The following is a 22766-nucleotide window of genomic DNA, read 5'->3' on the forward strand; positions in this document are numbered from 1 at the left end:
GCGACGTTAAACCCCATTTCACCTCACTCACACTTGTGAAGGTCATATTCGCAACGGTGCTGACCATTGTAACTGTAGCCCTCAAAGTGTTGCGGAAACGCTACGTGCTTCCATCAAGGATTATGGCATAAATCGAAGGAATACAGAGATAGACAGAGGCCCAGCTGTTGAAACCCCCACGGGCCATACGTGTGAAAAAGCGTGCTGATCGACCTAGGTCAGGTCAGGAGATAACTGAGTCATTGGTTGTAGAGTGTTACTTAACCCTAAACATGTCCTCGATGTGCAATGGCACTGCATTGTGGGTGAGTTGTGTGAATGCCGTCATTTGTAATGGTATTTTGTATGAAGTAGATCCTTTTCTGTCTGTACCACCAATCAAGATACAGGTTGTTCAATACGAACATCTTACAGCAGTAACAATATTAAGGGTTTGTGTGTGAAGTGTATTGGGCACATTAGCTCATTTTGGTCATTGGTCTCGTGCTCTAAAGCTGTCGCTACTGCTGTCATGACTACGATCCTACAATCAAAGCGCTTAAATGACAAATTTATGAAAATAATGTATATATGTCATGATTGAAACAAATATGGACTAATTGAAAATACGGCATGAAATCGTACTATAACACACACCAAAACATCATAACAAAAGTCAAGACAAAATTTAAAATATAATTCAATTGCAAATAATATTTCCAACCGACTCGTTGCTAAGGGATACAAAGGAAACCGACTCTTAAAACAATGTTTATAATAATCTTTAAACCTGAAACGTTCTGTGGCCTCATAGCACTAAACCATTTGTATATATGTGCTTAACGTACGTTATTGGGGAAGATTCATGCGCATACTCTCTTCTCCAGGACACAAACCTTACCTGGTACAGCACATGGCCTCAGTTCACAGAATGCTTCCAGTCCACGGTGTTGGTGTGGGTGCCATGTGGGTGGCTGTGGCTGACGTCGCCGTTCTATCTCTACTACCTCCTGAACGTCACAGCGATGTCACTTTCATCAAGATATAAATTTAAAGCTGAACTCGTAAGATGAAAACCTATACTAGGTTATTCACGTTGTATAATTAATGAACTTGGAATGGGAAGTTGCACTGTGGTTCGTGCGTTAGCCTTACATTGTCATGCAGAAGCTGATAGTAATAAATCCCACTTCATTATTTTAAACCAACATTAATAATGGCATATAAGTCTATATTAAGTGTTCCAAATACCGTCGATCTATCCATTGTAAATATCCTACAAAGGCGTCTCAATGTCGTTGTGCAGAGTTGTCTCCCTTAGCCGCGACAGGATCCGGTGATTCCAAATCCCAGTTTCGCGGTAATTGTGATCCTTGGTTTGCCTCTCCAACATATAACAACTGCATCACTTTCTCCACGTTATGCTGATAGTAATGTGTGTACTTATGTTGCGCCAGCCTCGATACACCCTTGCATGCATAAAGGGCTAACATTATTACTCCGGTCAACGGATCAGTTTGCACTCGATTTCCACTCTCTTTGGGGAGTGTACAACCCTTGTCGGGTGCTAGAAGGGTAACAGTCACATTACCATCTCATCGTCTGATAGACAGGTATATTTCGCACAAAGCCACTTGCCGAAAAAGACACCACAAGTGCTGTGGTCACATTTCTAATTCATCCTACCAGGTACCCATTTCACTGCTCGGTGAACGGGGACATATTTTGAACAAAGTCACTTGCCAACCTACAGACACCACATGTGAAGCCCTAGAAACTCTCAAGGGTCAAGCTGCCAAACGCGGTTATTCATGATCATCCTACCAGTGTCCGTAACAAACTTTGCTTAATTTCAGTGCAAACTGATTCTCCGCGATGTAACTGAAACATAATTCAAAGTGGAGTTTTGATTGCACATCATTCACTCAGAAAAGGCAATGAAGGAAGCTCATAATTCGCCTTTCAGATAGCATGTTTATTCCTTGTCTTATTGTCGGTGATACGGCTGATCGATGATGCAGATGGTTGCACAAGCGCCAACTTCAGAGCCATATTCGTCGCACCCGCGATCCAGGCAGTCACCTTTGTAAGTGTTTCGTCTACACCATCTGTTGTTACTTTCTATATATAGTCAAATTTAATAAATACTAGTTTTCAAATTAGACCCGTATTCCAAAAATTGTTTCCTTTCATTGAGCACATTTTGCCGCGGATAGTTAGTTCAGTGGCCTCAAGCATCTTTGACTGGTTTATTATTTCAGCTGTTTGCTATGTTGCTGCTGCTCCTGGAGAGGAAGAAAGGCCTCATCACTTCCGGGGTGATGTTCACCTTCTGGCTGCTGCTCACACTGACTGGCATCGTCCCCTTCTACTCCATCATCCTACAAGAGGTATACGCGAAGCATAATAAAATGTCGTTTTATTAATTTCTGATATTAACCCACAATGCAGCTCCCTCTCTGAAGACACGCTGTAGTTGGCCCAGTTCCACAAAGCGATCTTAGCACAATGACTGTCGTAGGTCAATGTTAACGTATGGGGGTTACGATTGTCTGCATTGACAGTGACAAATCATCAGCCTTAGATTGGGCGATAGTTTATCATCATGGTAGGAGTCATTGAGATCATTCAATTGTGGTATTTGCAATGGATTAAGTTTCTCCACTCAGTTACATTTTCAACGGTAAACCTTATTTGAACTATAGGATGTGATCATGGTCAAACGACCAATACATTGGAATGTGAGGCAGATATACCATCAATTGATGAGGTATCATTAGATTTTCCCAAATGATTTTATTTCAAAATTGTGATATCACAATGATATCTATTTGGCACATATATAAGAGTTCTATTTCTTTCAGGAAGACATGCATCATGCATTTCAAGCAGTGACATTCTACATTTATTATGCCCTGGTTGCACTGGAGCTCTTCCTGGGCTGCTTTGCAGAATCATCCGACAAAAGATCTACAGATAAAACAGTATGGCATTCCTTATAAATAAAACCAGATCGATTGATCGAAAAGACAACACACTTGAAAAGTCTTGATAAAAAAACTCTTGAAATTTAATCAAATATCAATCACTGGTTGCTATTCCAAATAATATCTTAACAGTTAAAACATGCACTGAAAAACGTGACAACTCTTTTTGTTAAGGACGATGCTCCTACCGTCATTGTTAACTACCTGTATATGTGAGTTCTGGCTAAAGATACAACTATTTCTTCCTTATATACTTTCAGTCATCATGTCCTGAATCGCAAGCCTCCTTTCTGTCAAGGATAAGTTTTTGGTGGATGAACAGGTAGCTAGCACAGGCAGTAATTTGAGGTTTGGTTTCAGGTAACGTTAAACATAGAACTGTTCCAATCCTATCACCGTGGGGTACACCTGATACACCAGGTGATTTAGGAATCGAACTCCGGTCAGTGACAAGCCAGCATTTAAACCACTAATCTATCCAATGATTTACAAATGGTGGAATATTGATTTTCTGTATTCGTATGTTCATGTTTGTAACTCCATGAAAAGTCCCGAACAAAAGAAAGTGGACACCCATGTTTGATGGTGGCTAAAGATGAAACAAACAAGATGGTTATTCGATGGTGATGTGTTTCATACAGGTATCAAGTGACATTACATGCACCATATCAATGAGTATAGCACAACAAGTGAAGCTAGGAACATTTTGATCACGTTTTTAAGTTTTGGGTCAGACCCAATTTCAAGTGTAAGCTTTCTTTTGCCCTGCAAATATTTTTATATATTGTAAGAGTGACATAAGTAGCATACTCTGACATCCTCATGGTAGCAGTGCTAGCCGGACACGGGTGGCCCAGTCGTCTACGGCCTATCGATTCGCTGTGCAGAGTTGCGTCCCTTGGGCACACCAGAAACCTATGATTATGGGTTCGAATCCCGGTTCGCCCCAATTATGTTTCTAGGTTTGTCAGCACCTTACCCGTGCTTGTTGGTTTTCACCGAAGTGGTAAACGTCCGAAAGCTGCATCACTTCGGGATTTCCTCCCACATAAAGCCTACACGCCGCGATATAACTAATACTGTTAAAGGCGGCGTTAAACCCAACTCACTCACTCACTCCACTACTACTCATGCACCTTATTGCAGTTTAATACGTAGAGGGCACAGAAAGACTTTAACAGAGGCTGATGTCAACAATCTGCATCCCGATGAATCATCTGCTTACAACGTGTCCCGTTTCTTTGCTCAGTGGGATAAACAGAAAGAAAAGAACATTGGGGAAAGGTAATAACCTATTCTCATAAACGATCGATGACAGTTCCTGTCATCACGGGGGCTCAGGTGGTCCACTCGTCTAAGGCGCCGCGATTTCTGCAGAGTTGCGTCCCTTAGGTGCGCCAGAAACCTATGAAGTGGGTTCGAATCCCGGTTCGCTCCGATAACATTACTAGGGTTGTCAGCATCATACCCGTGCTCGTGGATTTCACCGAAGTGGTAAACGTATGATCAGACCTGCATCACTTCGTGCTTTCCTTCCACAATCCAGCTGACGCGCCGTGATATAACTTGAATATTGTGTTAAAAGCGGCGTTTAACCTAAATCACTCACTCAACCACTCACTCGAAGACGTGGCGAATTACGTTTAGTAACAATTTTGAGAGACATAATTAACACAGTAATGCTCCTTTAGGAGTATGGAATCTTCTTTGACGAGGTAAAATCTGAAATTAAGGTTGTTGTATGGAATTTTGAAATACTGATGGACCATGTTTGTCAATTCATTTTGTATTTCTCACTGAAACTATCCTCAACTATCATTACACTGGTTGTTACCGTTTCAGACATAAAGTGCAGAATGAATACATCAATGTATCGTTTTCCAATGGACCAAATGAATCTCTACCAACTGTTGCTTGTGATGAGAAGTCACCTCTCTTGACCAGCAACACCAAAGTGACACAAGAGAAGAAGGCGGTAGCTGCCCCAACAAAAACAATTTCTTTGGTTGTGATATTGTGGAAGGCCTTCTGGTTTGACTTAATACAGTTCCAAGTATGGAAAGTTGTTAGCGAATTGCTAAGATTTGCTAGCCCACTGCTGCTTCGGTAGGCATTGCTATGTCACATCAGATGTGGTTCTTTGTGTTTTCCTGTTATATAATTAGATCCAAAATGTATTCAAGCACATTATTATTTACAGAAATTTCAACTATTTTATTCCACGAATCCTAAACATAATTACTTTAAAGAAGCATATTTCAGGTTGTTTAGCTGAAACAAAAAACACAATCAATGCTTTTTGCGAGTGTATTCAAATGAGTAGTATACATAATAGGTCATACACAAAGTGGAAGAAGTATATATTCATATGGCGATTTTAGCAATATTCAAGCCTACGGTGGCGGGGTTACACCAGCAATGGTCGCCACACATGGTTTTCATCAGGGAAATCATAGCTTTAACCATTTGGCTACTCCCTCATGATCACTCCTTTGTTCATAACATGTATAGGGACATGTGAAAGCCATAGTGATTACGTTTTGTATAAACATGCTCCATATATACTGGTCTGTTTCAGCGAGCTCATCGCCTTTACAACTGTCAAGACAATGCCGATGTGGAAGGGCTATGTGTTGTGTGCGCTTTTAAGTCTCTCAACTTTGACCCAAACGGTCTTTGCCCATGCAAACTGGCACCAAGGGGAGAAAGTAGCAGTGCGGATTGCAGGTGCTATTATATCAGCTATCTTTAGAAAGGTATGAAATGATTACAGAAAGAGTTAATCGCTAAAGTATCAACTTAATCAATCAGCAAACGTAAAATAAATACAGACAATTGCCAGAAGGAATGTCTACAAAGCTACATTAATATCATAGATTTTTCCAAATACACGTTTGGAGAGGGGGGTATATTACTGTATATTACTTGAGAATAGTCGTTTTTCATCCAGATACCTATGATCGTGGGTTCGAATTCCTGATTCGCCCCGATCATGTGTCAGGGTTTGTCTGCACCATACCTCTCGTCATGGGTTTTAACAAAGTGGTAATTTACATATCAGATACACTTTCTTATAACTGAAATACACTTTAAAGTGGCATTAAGAAAAACTTGATCAATTCATTAGACATCATAATATAAATTCAGTCCATGATAAATTATTAAATATATTTTATGAAAACGACCGGGACATGATGATTTCAGACTTTCAGTTATTGTTCATTTCTGTTGTTGTGGTATTATTTTTTCACAAATATTGTACATGTTTAATGAGTGTACTTTGTTTTCCCTAGTCCTTGAGGATGAGCAACAAGGCCAGGAAGGAGTCGACAGTGGGTGAGATTGTGAACCTGATGTCTGTGGATGTGGAACATCTCCGCGGGTTCACAATGGGTCTCTGGGGAATATGGGGAAATCCGATGAAGATCGCCATTGGTCTATATCTGCTGTACCAGTCTCTGGGATCGTCCATGTTTTCTGGTATGGCAGTGCTGTTGTTTTTTATACCAATAAATACATACGTGACGTTCCGACTGAAGAAGCATCAAACTGATCTGATGCAACAGAAGGACAAGAGGATGAAGATGATGAACGAGGTCCTCAATGGAATCAAGGTAGTCAGCTGAGTACACGTAAGAATTTGCTAATAACCGTTTGGGTGAAAAAAATAAATAACTGATTACCTTATTTATCTGATCAAACCATTTTTGTTTGCGTATCATATTTATGAACCCTGCCTTTAAAAAAGAGAAAAAGATGCAACATTCTGTCGAAATATCAGTGTGCTTTTGTAAATAATTTTAATTCATATGCATGTATGTTTGGGTCGGATTTCTTTAAAGACTACTCAGTATGCTAGTATACTGATCAAAGTAAGTCTCCCATTAACACAGCTAAAACGGCTTCCTTAAATAGCACAAATAATCGCCAATTTTTACCATTGGCCTTCATATTAGAAATATCAGCTTATAAAACAGTGCTTAATGTTCGGAAGGGCCTAACGTCCCAATTCTACCAGGGTATTCTGTTTCATATTCTATCATGGTATTACGTATATATTTATATCATATTACTTCGTGTCTGAACTGTATGACCTAATGAATGAAGCCAGTGAAACTTGCCATGTCACAACTAATATTTAATATGTTTATTCATTTTCTTCTTAATTTCATAACAAACATTTGCAGGTGTGTAATTGTTTTGCACATGAAATAACACAGATCGTATACTTTCCGGAAAGTAATCAGGTGTTTTCATAAAATACATTACCTCTTTCTATTTACTAAGTATGAGCCAAAAATATGTTCATGTAGAATGATGTCATCCACAAGATATAAGCTTATTACCATTTGCGTCAATTGCTTTGTCGAGACATGAAACAGGTTTTCTCATGCAGTTGTTTAATTATTCTCAGAAAATTTATCTTCATTTGGCTTTGACAGATTTTAAAACTATATGCGTGGGAGCCGTCATTCCAAGACAAGATCCTTGAGATTCGGAAGAAGGAGATGCATACATTGTGGACGATCTCCTTCCTAAAAAGTATCACAACCTTCACGTGGACTCTCGTTCCCTACCTTGTATGTTCATGAACTACTTACTAGAAGGATGCTGCTACAGTGGTCGCCGATATCATCCGTTCAGTTTAAAATCCTCACGCTGGTTTTATAACCACACAATGAGTTAACCATTAGTACACAAATGAACTGATTCAGACAAACATCCATCTCAAAAATAATAATCTAGTGATCAGCGTCTTCTTTTGTAACAACATATACTTGCACATTTGGTAACTAAAAAGCTGGTGTAGCATCAGATACATTAAAGTACATGTCTAAATGTTTAAAACTGAGCTGAAAACATATTTGTTGGTATATGCATTCAACCATAAGATCGGGATTGTTAAAAGAGTGCCTCAAAAAGTGAAAATAACGCATTAGAACAGAGAAAAGTTCTACGTAAATTCTTATTTAGATTTATTGAAATAACGACGTATCCCTTATTTGTACATACATTTAGAGATGGGATTTATGATACAACTTTTCCCATGCTGTGGCACACTGTCGATGTTGCAGATATCTCTGGCAATGTTTACGACATACATCTACACATCCGAAGACCACTACCTCAGACCTGAGGTTGTTTTCACCTCCATCTCCCTATTAGGTGTCATCCGACTCGCTGTGGGGAGTCTACAACCACTTTGCTCAAGCTTGGTCCAGGTAGAGGATACTTTCAAGTTTCCATTCTGTTTGTTATATTCATTGTGTAACCAGGTAAATGTGCTATCATGCTTGACCATGTGGGGTGCTACTCTGGCACGCCTTGGCTTGAGGCTGTCATGATTTTCTATTCATTATTTTCTCAACACCAACAGGAGTGGTAATTATGACCTGTAGGGTTAGGTAGCCTTGTCAATTCCCAACATGGAACTTTGTGTGCGATCCACTGTTGGTGTCCCCATCATGATTGGGTCGGAATGATAAAACCAAACCCGTGTAGATCCGGGTTAGAAGTGATCTTCAGCAACCCATGCTTGCCGTAAGAGGCCACCAAAGAGATCAGGTGGCCAGACTCGCTGACTTGATTGATTCATGTCACCCTATCCCACTTGCCAAGATCGATGCTAGTGGTGTCAATCACTGGATTCTCTGGTCCAAACTCGATTACTTACAGACTGCCGCCATAATGCTTGAGTATTGTTCAGTTTAGCGTTAAACACTTCTGGATCATTATCTTACAGATTCACGGGACAAACATGGTACCACTTTAAAGGACAATATATACACATTAAGAATACGACCAAAGCAATGACGTTTTAAAAAGTGTTTGATATACAACATAGTGTAGGATATAATCAAAACTTGCAAACTGAAATACATTTTCATAAATGCAAAACGGATAAACATGGTCATGAAAACTTATGAACAAATCCGTTTCAGACAATAGTATCAGTAAAGAGAATCAACACGTTCCTCAATACTGAAGAGATAGCTGGTGACCATGTCTCTTGGAACTCGACACAAAGTGAGTATTGATACGAGACTGCAATGAGTGCAATGAGTACTCTGAAATGCTATCTCTTCTCCGAAGGATTCTGCTATTCACGTAATATGAAAAACTTACTTCATATAATTTCCATCACAATATGGCCTGTTTATACCCAATGGAATCTGTTTCGGCATACAATTGAGACCGATTGGCGCTGACGTTTTGATTTTTCAAACTGTCGATGCATTAACATTATATCTGATGAAAACGTTCTTATATTTACATGTCTATTTAAGGAACATACAGGTAGAATTCCAGGATTTAAACCATATTGATGACTACATGTATATATGACAAGGAACTATGCATGGGTATTTTAACATTTTAGCAGTATCATAGATCTGTCATTACGAATCATATCTGGTTATCCTTGTCCATTTTTGACAGCAAAAAATTAATTAGGTTGCCTTATTTGCAGGTTCTGCATTAAAGATTACAGATGGAAGTTTTCAGTGGAATTCAGACCAGGGCTGGAATCTTATAAAGTAATGTTTGTAGGAAATTACACACTTCCTCTTCTTTAAATAATATCAAATGTCTACTTAAACCATGTAATTTCCATTTATTTGTTTCACATATAAAGACAATCTGTTTCATATCTACAGTACAATTTTGAATGGATAGGTGATAAAATTATATTTTCAGCATCAACTTGACTGTTGAAGAGGGTCAACTTGTTGCCATTGTAGGTCAGGTCGGATCTGGTAAATCGTCACTCGTGTCTGCAATCTTGGGGGAGATGGACAAACTTCAAGGTCAAGTCATCTTGAAGGTTACTATTCTTCTTCTATTTTTTAAATCACCCTGTTACTTAACATTTTATCAGATACGCATCCAATGTCAAACAGTTTACTTTTCACCTGTTTTCAACTATCTATTTGTGTTGATATTAACGTCAGAGTCCCATAGCATATGTACCACAACAAGCCTGGATCCAGAACGACAACCTGCAGAACAACATCCTGTTCGGGAAGCCCTTGGACAGACAGTGGTACAACAAAGTGGTAGAGTGCTGCGCTCTGACTCCAGATCTGGAGATGTTACCAGCTGGTGATATGACAGAGATTGGAGAGAGAGTGAGTATTAGAACACAGGCGAGCAATCAGTATTGTATAGTTTGCATGTGTGTGTCAACAGTCACAGTCAATGTATCATCCATAATGCAACCAATATTTAGAGGAACTGCTATTTATTGCAGGCAGTTCATATCATGCAGGTTTGTGAATGTCTCACATGCTTCTTCATCATGAATGATAGGCTCCATCGAATTATTGTTCCGTGGTAGAGAACGATTGTAAAAATAATCAACTTTAAATAATAGGATGTTAGGAAAAGGTGATATGTCTATTTGATATTTTTAGATATTCTATTCAGTTACTTGCTATTTTGAAATGTTTCAAATTTTGGCCGTCTCTTATCAATAAGCCGGAATTTGTTATAATATGTTAATTGGTCCAGCTTATATCCAGTTTAGACAAAGTCATATAAAACCCAAATTTGACATCTTTCCACCAATACAGCAAAGTTCTGGCATTGTTTCACGCAAATGCTGGTTGAACACAAATATTCCAGTTTTGATAACGTGCACATACGTTTTCACAACAGCAGTTTTAATATATGTTTAATTCTATACTGTTTGCACCAAAAAAATGTTTCCACGAAAAGGCCCGAGGCTCACAAGTTCTGAATAAAAGTTGATCTTTGTTGAAATCTTTATATTCTCATTCAGGGGATTATTAGGACAAAAGCAGTATGAGTATCAATCCAGCTACATTGTACATGTATATACGGCATTGTCCTGTGTATTATTTGTGCTTACTATCTTGTCTTCAGGGTATCAACTTGAGTGGAGGACAGAAGCAGAGAGTGTCTCTAGCCAGAGCTGTCTACAACGATGCTGACATCTATCTGCTGGATGATCCACTCAGTGCTGTCGACAGTCATGTGGGGAAACACATCTTTGACAAAGTCATCAGTAGGACAGGGCTCCTTGCAGGAAAAGTACGAACACATTTACTTCTGGTATTGGATATTTAACAACTACATGATGCTTTACATTGAAACAATCATGATATCAGTGACTATGTTGAATTTGCTACATAGGTGCGGGTATTGGCAACCCACGGCATCCACTGGCTACCAAAGGTGGAAGTTTAAGTAAATTACAGTTTGTTTGTTTTACATAGACGCGAATATTGGTCACTCACGGCATCCACTGGCTCCCAGCGATGGACTCTATACTCGTGATGACCAGTGGTCAGATATCAGAGAGTGGGACGTACAGGGATCTTCTGCAACATAACGGTCCGTTTGCCCAGTTCCTCCAGAACTACATCCTCGAGACCATTGATGGAGATGAAAATGAAGCTGACGGTAAGCTACGATTCGTTTTATGTTATTTAGTGAATGGAATGACATAACACAACAATTAATACTTTCGGTGGTGTAAATAATTCCATCAAATATGACATTATACAGTGACTGAACTGAAGAAACAACTGCTTCAAAGTCTGGAAGTGATGACATCGGGTGAGGAAGCGGGACAGGAGGTCCAGGAGAGTGCAGCACTCATGTAAGTTTCATTTAAGAAGGCAGCATAAATTTTGAAGAAACACATATTGATTTATATGTTTCACAGAGTCTATTGCATAACCAGCTTCTACATACGAGAGTTGATGATGAAACATTTCCATATCGCAGTCTGTAAGTTAGATATGTCTCTCGTGTGCAAATGGTGGATTTGGCTTATTTTCATGTGTCAGATACACACACATGATATTGTTCTATGTATTGACATTTAAAAACAAATTTGAAATAAGTTACGCCACCTTTATTCGTTATTGTAAAATGACTGGGAGACGGTCATTCAATCTGACGTGTTGATAACTGATAACTTTGTATTTTACAATGTTGATAAAGATGATGTGTTTTCATTTGTGAATGCTTTTGAATATTGGATACCAGGAAATTTCATTTGGAACCGGTTGCATAAGCAGCTGGTGGTTCCAAATACTGACATTTATAAAACCAATAATGTTTATGTACTAATTATTAATAGGTGACATAAATGATTTGATGACGTGTTGTAGCACATCCCTGATCCAGAGTGCAGACATGACCCAACCCATCCCAGACCAGAAGGAAGTGGTTAGTGTGGATCGGTTAAATGAGAAGAGTAAACTGATAGAAGATGAGATTGTGGAGAAAGGAAAGGTTTGTAATGGTCACATGTCTTATTGATCCTCCACGTTTACAATGTATATATTCTGTTCAAGGAGGGGTGACGCTGTGCCCGAATGAGCTGCCTATCGCTGAGCAGTGGTGCGTCCCTTTTGCGTCACGGGACACACAGATGACAGGGTCGAATCACATACTCTCCCTGAGCATGATACTGAGTTTGACGACACCATACCATTGATTTTACTTAAGTTTAAAAATGTTTATTATTTGGCATTTACAAGTCTATGTCGGTGTCTTAGGGTGATACAAATGAACTTTGTGCAAAGCGCCGTCTAATCTAACTCTATTAGTCATATTCCCATGTCAAGTTCCGAAGTCTTTGATGGAGTGCATGTTGCTCCATTTCCAGTTTTGTAAAGGGAAACACAAATGAACGTATCCAGCCTCACAGCCGTCACACACACACACACACACACACACACACACACACACACACACACACACACACACATGCAAAGGCAAATCAATGGTTAACCTAAACAAACGGGAATACGTGGTAGGAAAATGCACCAGACATGCTAAATGAATTATAAGATTCCATCTGAAAGCAAAGTCGAGTGTTTGATTCCGACCATACCATGAACATGTGTTGATAAATCGCTATCAAATAGTATTCGATAAAAGGTCAGCGTGTGCTTTCCGTCACAAACACGCGCAAAGACAAGTCAGTTATTCACATGAAATAACACAGGAACACAATGAATGCGCCATTGCATCAGACATAATTTTTGTCATTGCTGTGTCAAATTTGGAAATTTCCTCCACATGTCTACCATAAAATATTTTGAAAGCTTTACTGGGCCTTTAATGTTGTAACCTAGATCGAACAACTTTTGAGCAAAATGACACTCTTTGAAATCTTGGTAGAAATAGCATGCATGACTGTACCTCAAAAGCTGGGAAATATCGATAGGAAAGGCTGGTGCTGCTAGAATATTGCTGGACAGAAAGGGAACGTTTTCATACCTCTTGTCATGCAGTCTTGAGGGCAGTGTTTTGTCACTCTGAACTTTTATGCAGAGATCTAAATATGAAACAGATGAAGCGGTTTCGCTGGTCTCTTTTATTACCAATAATTGAACGATATCACATCATAAATATTCCTGACGCTTAAATTCAACCTCTTGGCCAAAATCCCTCGCATTAATTTTGCATATGAGAGCAGACAGTCATCACACACTGACATATGTAACCCACTCTGGGAGACTTTCAACATGCCCATCTTCTCGGTCGACTCATTGTTTCCACAGAATACATAATGACCCCGTGGTTTTAAAGCTGTGATTCCAATTGCTAGCAGGGTATTGTTGCATCAACAACAGAGAAATTATTTGCGATTCTATGCCCAACAGGTTGTAGTTATTTTAAGTCACTCTGTCTGAAACTTTATGAAACAGATAACGTGCTTTCACTGGTGTTAATTACTTCTAGTTCACGTGGGTGAAATCAGTGGAAGGGAATTGGCGTTTTGACCATTATTGACTATTTTGACCATTATCAGATTATCGATGTACATGAAGAAGCTGAAATTAAACTTCTTGGTCAAATTTAAAAAAAAACACTTTTGCCAGTCAAAGCAAAAATGTTGTATCATACGCATGTAAAAACCGATCAGCACAGATAGGAACACAATTGGTGCCCATGGGGATGCCTCTGTGTACGTATTGCCTGTCCCCAACTTGCATACAGTGTAGCTTATCAATGAGGAAGTTCAGACATTCTCAATATGTCTTCTCAGTAAACTTAAGATGACATTTACATTTCATTTTTGATAAATTTGTAAATGGGGATATAACTATACCCCATAAATGTAGGAATTAAGCTTTACAAAGTTGAAAAATATATTGTTTTGAGGTAATTGCACTTGGTTCTTCTCAGAGATTGCCAAACTTCAAGAAACCCTTTTGGAGAATTCACATGGTTTTAATTCCATCTGTTCCAAATACTTTCTGTGAATATAAATAAACACGTTCCTCGATTATAAAATTCCTCGATTATATATATAGATATATATTGATATTTCTTCCTCTGTTTAGATATATGTACACTTCGTATGTGTCACATTATTTGAAAAGTCACTTAGCCCTTTTTAGCAAACAATTAATGTGGTGATTCTTACAAATAATGGTTATGTTATTTGAGACTGTGTCAGTGGGAAAGGCTACAGACCTTGTGATCGCAATTGGTAGTAGGCTGTTATTGTCAACAATAGAGAAGTCACCAGTGATTATAGGTCCACCAGCCTGGTAACAATGGTATGAATCTTGGCAGCCACAAGACTTTGAACTTAGTTCATGAGCTGCAATTTGTGTCCGCGATCTGAAACATAATTGAACAATTTGGTTGAAATGGAATTCTTACTGTTAGTGAAATATTTTCTCCTATGATGAAAACTATTCAATACACTGGCCATCTTCTCGTTTCAGGTTGCACTCAATGTCTTTTTAGCATACGGAAGGGCTGTAGGTATGTGGTCTGTGACATTCGCTCTGGTCATGTATGCACTGTTTCAAGCAACATCAGTAATAGCAAACACATGGCTCAGCAGATGGACTGATGACGACCTCCTCAACAATGTGACATTCCTTCCTTCCAACTGTTCAGAGCGAATGACGAGGAACATCTACTATTTGGGAATCTATGGTGCCTTGGGTCTAGCTCAAAGTAAGATCTGAGTTAGTGAGGTGAGGTATAATGCTACTTTAAACAGTATTTCAGGTATAGCCAAGCGTCTCAGCTAAATGTAGGAGTAAAGTGACTCTGGTCGTAAACGCTTGGCAATTTGTATGGATGACAACTTCAAGATGTACTCTGTTGGGATGTGCAGATATCTTTGGTGAAACTCAAGAACTGGGTATGGTGCTGACAGACAATGGAACGTAAGATTTGAATGCAGAGGAGTATATTTGTTTGAAACATATATGAAAGGATCTGACTGGATCATATATTTTTCAGCTGGAACCATCATCATATTTTCCTTTGTGTGGAATATCAGGACAGTGAAGGCTTCTGGAATACTGCATTTCCGAATGTTGGCAAGCGTTCTGAAGGCACCAATGTCCTTCTTTGATACCACACCCACCGGAAGAATTGTCAACAGATTCTCTCAGGACATTGACTCAATTGACACCATGATGCCTACTCTAGCACAGCAAGCCATCAGCACCATGTTCCAAGTCCTCAGTAGCATCATTGTCATCTCATACACAACGCCCATCTTCCTCGCCGTTGTCTTTCCTTTGGTCATTCTTTACCATTTTGTACAGGTGAACGTTCATTCTCTTCGAATACACAGGTTTGTGATTATGTAATGTAAGGATAACAGACACTTAGATTTTGAAAATAAAACATGTTTTAACAAAGCATGACATAGCCATGCCTTATTATCCTGGACAAGAACATTATATAACGATATCTTTTTATATTACAGCAAATGGACTCCTTAGTTCAACAATACGTGTACTTTCAGGGATACTACGTCACCACCTCGCGGCAGCTAAAACGATTAGAGTCGAAAGCTCGCTCCCCGATATACAGCCATTTTGGGGAGACATTATCCGGAGCCAGTGTTATCAGATCGTTCCAAGCTCAGTCGAGGTTCATCAAAGAATCAGAAGACCGGGTAGACACAAACCAGAGGTTCTCCTTTTACGCATTTTGTGCTCTCAGGTAAATGTCATTTTTGTCTTTACCTTGATACTCGAACTGGATCAAACATTCATTATACATTGCTTCATATCACCTAGACTTAGCAACATACCGGTGGAGATTCTGGGCTTTTGACTGTTTGTACTGGTGTCTAAAGATGCATCTATGGCACTTCGATTGTGTTTTTGTTATGTTACAGTGTATGTGAATGGGCCCTGTTCTATGCCATTGCGTCTGTGTCTGCGAATACGTATGTGGCTGCGTCTGTATATTTGTCTGTATCACATCCAGGTATAACGTTTTTTTCTGTTCAGATGGCAGGGTGTCCGCCTTGAGATTATCGGAAACATCATCGTTCTCGCTGCCTCCTTGTTTGCTGTGATCTCCCGAGACACACTGTCAGGAGGGCTTGTTGGCTTGTCGGTTTCATATGCTATTGAGGTATGTCGTTCGTCTTGAATAATGCTTATTTTGACACAGCCTAAACATCTTGGGTATTTGCAATTTATGAGTGACCTGTCGTTGACATTGAACCTATTATGACCTTGATCTACACATTGAAAATGTATTATAGGCCATCCATGTCACTTGAAACGTGAGAACGTGACGGTAAAGTTTAAAGGCTGTATTAAGTTTATGAAAGGAGGAGTCGTTTTTGAAACTCACATCTGTCGTTGGGAAGTATATAAGCGAGTAAATGTTGTGTTTGGTCTTCGAAATCAATGTATACATGACTTTCAGATAACGGCCAACTTAAACTGGTTGGTTCAACTGATATCTGAAGTTCAGACACAGGTTGTGTCTGTGGAGAGGGTCAAACAGTATACAGAAATCACATCGGAGGTGAGGAGAAAAGTACACTTTTTAACTGGTTGAATTAGACAATCCAATATTTCGAAATCAAGTCGGAGGTAAATACAAAGATGTGCTTGACTTCAATACTAACAGCCTAAATTAACATATAGATACATTAGATTAAACCACATGGAGGTATTTTTAGGATTTGTTTTCGAATTACCTGGAACCAAACCTTGCAGTAGTGCTTGATAATAACAAAAATTGAAAATAAACGTAATATGGTTATAGACTATATTCATTTTGGGGTTAGGGAGGAACAAAAACTTGATTTAAAATTAAATCATGTACTCAAATACACTGACGTTTTCTCAAAAAGAAAAATATTTTTGAATGTCATGAAGATTAGACCGTCAAAATAAATGGTATGTATATTTTAGCCAGCATGGGACATACCCGAGAGACGTCCAAATCACGACTGGCCAGACTCAGGGATGGTGAAGTTCCTCGACTACTCAACACGGTACAGAGAAGGCCTTGATCTTGTACTCAAGGGCATCACATGTACTATTCATCCCAGGGAAAAGGTAATATAGGGACATTAATTAATATCATCAAATGGGAAACAATATACACATATTATATAGTTCACGCTTGCTCCACAAATTGTGGTTTTGATATGTGTGTTGAACAGGGACGGTGATCAGCATTGATGAAGACATGGGTAAACAAAAGGTTTTAGGCACTCTTAAAAATCGGTTTTCAGGTGGGCATCGTTGGCAGGACGGGAGCGGGGAAGTCCTCTCTGACTCTGTCCCTGTTCCGGTTGATAGAGGCTGCAGTAGGAGAGATCAACATAGATGGCGTTGACGTCAGTGCACTCGGGCTGCATGATCTCAGGAGCAAACTCACCATCCTGCCTCAGGTAAGCGTTTCCTTGTCATCAATATTGGCGTCATACGTGTGGACATTTCATATGATATTGTTCATATTAATAACCAGTTTGAACTCTTGAACGATTAATATGACGAAATGCTTTGAAATGCTCTTGCAGGATCCTGTATTGTTTGCCGGAAGTCTGCGAGGTAATGTTGACCCCTTCAACCAGTATTCAGACAATCAGATCTGGCGGGCACTAGAACAGGCTCATCTCAAGACGTTTGTGGAGTCGCTTCCTAATGGACTGGAACACGAGTGTAGCGAGGGAGGAGGAAATATGAGGTACAGTATTTAGGCTTCATAATTGGGCTTCTGTGGCAGAATATTTAACCCATGCTTGTAATAAACACATTCTTATGTTATAGTGACTTGTGCATGTCGTGAGTTTACAAGGGGAGATGAGGCTGATTTCGCATATTGACCTCGCAAGGAGTAATCATTCGTTTTGTTATACCGAAACAATTATATTAACAATTATACAAACATTTATTTTGTAGTATTGGTCAGCGGCAATTGATGTGTCTGGCCAGAGCTGTTCTGAAGAAGACCAGGATCCTGGTACTTGACGAGGCTACGTCAGCCGTTGACATGGAAACAGATGACCTGATCCAGCAGACCATCAGGTCAGAGTTCAAGGACTGCACGGTGCTGACCATCGCCCACAGACTCAACACCGTCATGGATTACGACAGGTATCTTTCTTATAAGCCTGCTAGTTTTTGTCTCCATTTCTGAATTTTGCAATGTAGTATTACAAATTATTAGTTTTAATGATCTGTTATATATCGAGTCTGCACCAGCCAACCAGTGACTGACATCACGCGCGTCATACGATGACATGCATCAACCAAGTCAGCGATCCCGACCATCCGGTCTCGTTAGTTGCCTCTTACGACACGCATAGTACGTAGCCTCTTACGGCCAGTATGGTTTGCTGAAGAGCAATGCTATCCAGGATCTTCTCTGAAACAACGGGATAGTCTTTTCCCTGTCATTATCATTACCTACTCTATCACATCTATGATATTCTTCATTATAAGCCATTAGAAGCTATTATCATAACTAATCTACACAAGAAGTAACAACATCTCACATATTATTTTGTTTCAAGAGCACAACAAATAGATGTCAAATTATCATTCTTCAACATACAAAAAACGCAAGGACATTTCCTACGTTTCCATCACTTCATTTCACAATAAGCAGTCACGAAGTTCAATATTATATGACACATAAAAATATTCGAAAATTGCTCCAAACATAACGTTATTGAGTCCCAGATATCCTTGCACATAGTCCACAGTTTCCCCATGAACAGGAACACCAAGGTTACACCACTGCTAAAATAGATCCATGCTTGCAGGCAGGACCCCACATTCTCCACGTGAGCGCTGAATAGCTGTGAAATTTCATCAAATCTAAATACTGACCGGCTCTTGCCGACAGTGTTCTCACAGAATTAGGTCAAGCTGATGGTTAATGTTTATTCACTGAACAAGAACACAAATCATCTTTAATGCACGGTAATCACAGTTCAGTCCAAGAATATCCCATTATCGAACATCTCGTAGTCTTTAGAAGTCCAGTTTCCACCCTTGCCGAACTAGGCTGGAATTCCTGGGCTCGATCGTAGCACCACCAGTGTCTTTTACGAGTTATGTCCTTTCCATGCCTCTCCTATTGACCAATCAGATTCAACCTTTCGTATCACTTGCATTTGTTTCAAACAAAACGGTGGCGCCCAGTCAAGACGATCTGATCGATAATCAAGATCTATTTTGTCATAAAACGAGTCTTACATCGCGAAGTGCATCAAATCACGTGAACACCTTGATTAAAAACATGAAAAGATTTAGAAAATATCTGTTGACAACGAGTTAGCGGTGCACAAGCTTTGCAAATCCTGCAGTCGACCGAAATCTGCATGACACTCTACGAACCGGATTTCGATTTCGGTGCACGATTTTGATTGGACTATGCATAGACTCGTTAGTCCAGCAAAAATGTAACTCCATAATACCAGCCTAGTACGGCAAGGGTGAAAACTTGACTTTTATAGTCAGTTAACTCACTTACCTCGGGAAGATGATTACCGAATATCCGAAATAACCTGAGCACAAAGTTTCGACGGAGTGTCAGCGGAGTGTTTCTCTATAACGACAGTCGCAGCCAGTGAGCCATTTCCATCCAAGATAACAGCACCGTAGTGTTCATACAGAAGCTTTATTCTTGTATCGTAAAGCTCCAAGAAACACGACTGCCTCCGTGGTCTAGTAGATAGAGCGTCCGCGCAGTGAGCGGAAGGTCAGGAGTTCGATCCCAGGCCGCGTGATACCCAAATATGGCACTTGTTGTTACCCTGCATGGCACTCGGCATTAAGGGGCTAAAACAAAGACTGGTTTACTGTGTCTGAGTGGAGTATTCATGTTAAACTGCGGCATGGTATCTCGATTGGTGGTCTAGTAATACTATAAAATTGGCATTTTTCCGGAGAAATACAAAGGACATACACACACACGTACATGCATGTCGCTATATTTAAGTGTTCTTCTCACCTCATTCCATGTGCATGGCTACCAATACAAACTAACCCTTCCAAGGGGGATAACTCTTCCCGAGGATCGATTCATGCCACTAAATACAAAGTGCACGGTTGCAGTAACACCCCTATCAATTAAATAGTGTGCACTCGATTTCAATTCTCGGCTCCCTGGGGAGTATACAGCCCACACTGCCATGTCAAGCCCTAGAAGGGTAAAAGTCACATGTCATCTCATCTTAACAATTTTACTCCTGGTGAGCAAAAACATATTTCGAACAAAGCTACTTTCACTTTCCATATGATCACCATATGAGCTACAGGGACATCACCATCGCATTCTACCAGGTACCCTTTTTACTGCTGGGTGAACAGAGGCATATTTCGAACGAAGTTATTTGTCCAGGGTGACACTACATGCAGCATGTGTTTCAGTTTTGGGCAGGACCAAGGACCTGAAAACTCTCAGGCTTATCGAGCCAACAGTTTCGAATAAGCATATGCAATATCGATATCGCCTCCAGGCATTCATTCACATGATCTTCCAACTTCGTCAGTCAAACTAGAAACGAGCAATACGATTCACCACACAATAATTCATTCATCGATAACTAGGCAAAATCAACTGATAACCAAATGACAAATCCTCACTTACATACATTAATAAATTGTAAACAGCAAAAACAAAAGCCAAGAACGCTTTTCGGCTTAACCATCTATCTTTCAGGAGCCTTGTCTTGGACAACGGGTGTGTGTGTGAGTTTGACAGACCCTCCTCCCTGCTGCAACAGCCTGACAGCATTTTTTACAGCATGGCTAAATCTGCAGGGTTGATCTCCTAGAACAAAACCATTGGGCTTTATATATTGTATATTGATTACACTTAACATGCATCTTTCAGGATCCTGGTCCTGGACAACGGTTGTGTGTGTGAGTTTGACACACCCTCCTCCCTGTTGCAACAGCCTGACAGCATCTTCTACAACATGGCCAAAGCTGCAGGGTTGACCTCATAGTACGAATAGCTGAGTTGCATATACTGTATAATGATTATTTCCACTACGAAATAAACAGAATACTAATACTGTGTGTACGTTGTACCTTGAAAATCACCAAGTGCTTGATTGTTTAGTGTTCATCACTAATGCTTCGCCTGTTCCAACCTATAATATTATTAACAAGAACAGACCTGTGATGATCCAGGGTAGAATACGTCTTCAACAACCCGTGCTTGCAGTAAAAAGGCGACTATGCTGGGCGTAAGAGGCGACTAACGGGATCGGGTGGTCAGACTTGCTGATTTGGTTAATGCATGTCATCGTATCCCAATTTCGTGGATCGATGCTCATATCCATCCCTGGATTGTCTGTTCAAGATTTTTTAAATTTAAAGACCACCGCCATTTTGCTGGAATATTGCTGAGTGCGGCGTGCAACAAACAAACAAGCAAACAATTAATAAGAACAAGAACAACATCTTGTTTTAGACTTTGAGTTTTATCAATTATAATATGTGAATATAAATAGCAAACATTGCGAATCTCCAACGTGATTGTTGACGGGCACAGTCATCGCGGGTCAGATCTTTTCACGACAACGGTTGGCAACCCTTTCATTTTCATGATTGTGAAGACTTGTGCAGGGTTGTCTCCAACGGTTTCCTCTGTAAAATTCTCTGCAGTGACCCGGCCTGAAGCTTGATCAGGGCTGCTTTCTTTTGTAATGATAATAAATAACCTTTTAACAATTGGAAAGCATTCAGTTAGATGTTACTACACAAATTTTCGTGCCAAAGCACATTTGTAAACACTCTAACTGATTAGCACCTAAAGACATAAATCAGTAACATCCTGGCCGCATGTTCGATGGATGCGCTGCTTGCAGGAGTCACACTCAAAAGTATGTTGCATCTTAAGGACAGTTTTCTACACTTTACACACTTAGCAGGCACTTATTTGGTGACAAGTAATGCGGGGGATCTGCTTCACTCCATGCTTACACCGACCCGTGAAGATCCAGGTAGAGCATAGATCTTCAGCAGCCCATTCTTGCTGTAAGAGCCGCCTATATATGCTTGTCGTAAGAGGGATCGGGTGGTCAGGCTCGCTGACTTGGTAGATGCATGTCATCGTATCCCAATTGCGTAGATCGACGCTCATGATATCAATCACTGGATTTTCGAGACCGCCGTCATATAGCTGGAATATTGCGGAGTGCGGCGGCGTTAAACAAAAAAACGTCAATCCAATAAGTGTTGTCACTCACAGTATCAAAGTATGTATTACAAAATCTTCGTAAAGACAACAAACACAGGTTTTACGAACGACCAAAGTGTATTGTAATTATTTAGATTAATGAGATAAATAGAACAAATAAGTATAAACTTACACTATATACACTTTTTTCATGTGGCCATTGAAAGTTATAGTGTGGCCGTTTTGACATTTTCAAGTGACCATTTCAACTTGTGGCAATTTAAACTACACCATATCGCCTAACATGACAATACCAGGCCTGGGTGCCGTTGTACAAAACAACCTCAGCGCTACGACTGTCTAGATGTTGAGGTATGGGAGTAACGATCACCA

The 22766-nt window shown here is 39.8% G+C and overlaps 3 protein-coding genes across 3 annotated transcripts; all 3 read left to right on the forward strand.

The window, feature by feature from the left end:
* The first annotated feature begins 1952 nt into the window (after positions 1–1952).
* LOC125372822 (multidrug resistance-associated protein 1-like) lies at positions 1953–2981 on the forward strand. The gene is made up of 3 exons (XM_048383478.1): positions 1953–2065; positions 2241–2369; positions 2844–2981. The coding sequence occupies exons 2-3, from the start codon at positions 2250–2252 to the stop codon at positions 2979–2981; spliced, it is 258 nt and encodes an 85-aa protein (XP_048239435.1). The 5' UTR covers positions 1953–2065; positions 2241–2249.
* Positions 2982–3232: 251 nt separating this feature from the next.
* On the forward strand, positions 3233–5076 carry LOC125372823. The gene is made up of 3 exons (XM_048383479.1): positions 3233–3288; positions 4113–4250; positions 4809–5076. Exons 1-3 carry the CDS (start codon positions 3281–3283, stop codon positions 5074–5076), a joined length of 414 nt encoding a protein of 137 aa, XP_048239436.1. The 5' UTR covers positions 3233–3280.
* A 474-nt stretch (positions 5077–5550) lies between these two features.
* LOC124139009 (multidrug resistance-associated protein 1-like) lies at positions 5551–21266 on the forward strand. The gene is made up of 22 exons (XM_048383518.1): positions 5551–5722; positions 6260–6580; positions 7409–7546; positions 8042–8188; positions 8909–8993; positions 9436–9502; positions 9663–9789; positions 9917–10093; positions 10851–11018; positions 11204–11390; positions 11496–11589; positions 12107–12230; positions 14684–14921; positions 15213–15523; positions 15727–15926; positions 16220–16346; positions 16647–16748; positions 17141–17287; positions 17467–17625; positions 17755–17921; positions 18137–18331; positions 21081–21266. The coding sequence occupies exons 1-22, from the start codon at positions 5576–5578 to the stop codon at positions 21193–21195; spliced, it is 3543 nt and encodes a 1180-aa protein (XP_048239475.1). The 5' UTR covers positions 5551–5575; the 3' UTR covers positions 21196–21266.
* Positions 21267–22766: the final 1500 nt, after the last annotated feature.

The sequence above is a fragment of the Haliotis rufescens genome, unplaced genomic scaffold (genome assembly GCF_023055435.1).
Source record: "Haliotis rufescens isolate VD_foot unplaced genomic scaffold, xgHalRufe1.0.p SCAF_49, whole genome shotgun sequence".
Taxonomy (NCBI): domain Eukaryota; kingdom Metazoa; phylum Mollusca; class Gastropoda; order Lepetellida; family Haliotidae; genus Haliotis; species Haliotis rufescens.

Bases quoted from the DNA above. Each gene is read 5' to 3' on its own strand.
- LOC125372822 (XM_048383478.1), top strand. From the start codon at position 2,250: ATGTTGCTGCTGCTCCTGGAGAGGAAGAAAGGCCTCATCACTTCCGGG. The intron at 2,370-2,843 runs GTATACGCGAAG...TATTTCTTTCAG, and splicing joins ACTCCATCATCCTACAAGAG to GAAGACATGCATCATGCATT.
- LOC125372823 (XM_048383479.1), top strand. The intron at 4,251-4,808 runs GTAATAACCTAT...TTACCGTTTCAG, and splicing joins GAAAAGAACATTGGGGAAAG to ACATAAAGTGCAGAATGAAT.
- LOC124139009 (XM_048383518.1), top strand. From the start codon at position 5,576: ATGCCGATGTGGAAGGGCTATGTGTTGTGTGCGCTTTTAAGTCTCTCA. The intron at 11,391-11,495 runs GTAAGCTACGAT...GACATTATACAG, and splicing joins AGATGAAAATGAAGCTGACG to TGACTGAACTGAAGAAACAA. The intron at 18,332-21,080 runs GTATCTTTCTTA...TGCATCTTTCAG, and splicing joins ACCGTCATGGATTACGACAG to GATCCTGGTCCTGGACAACG.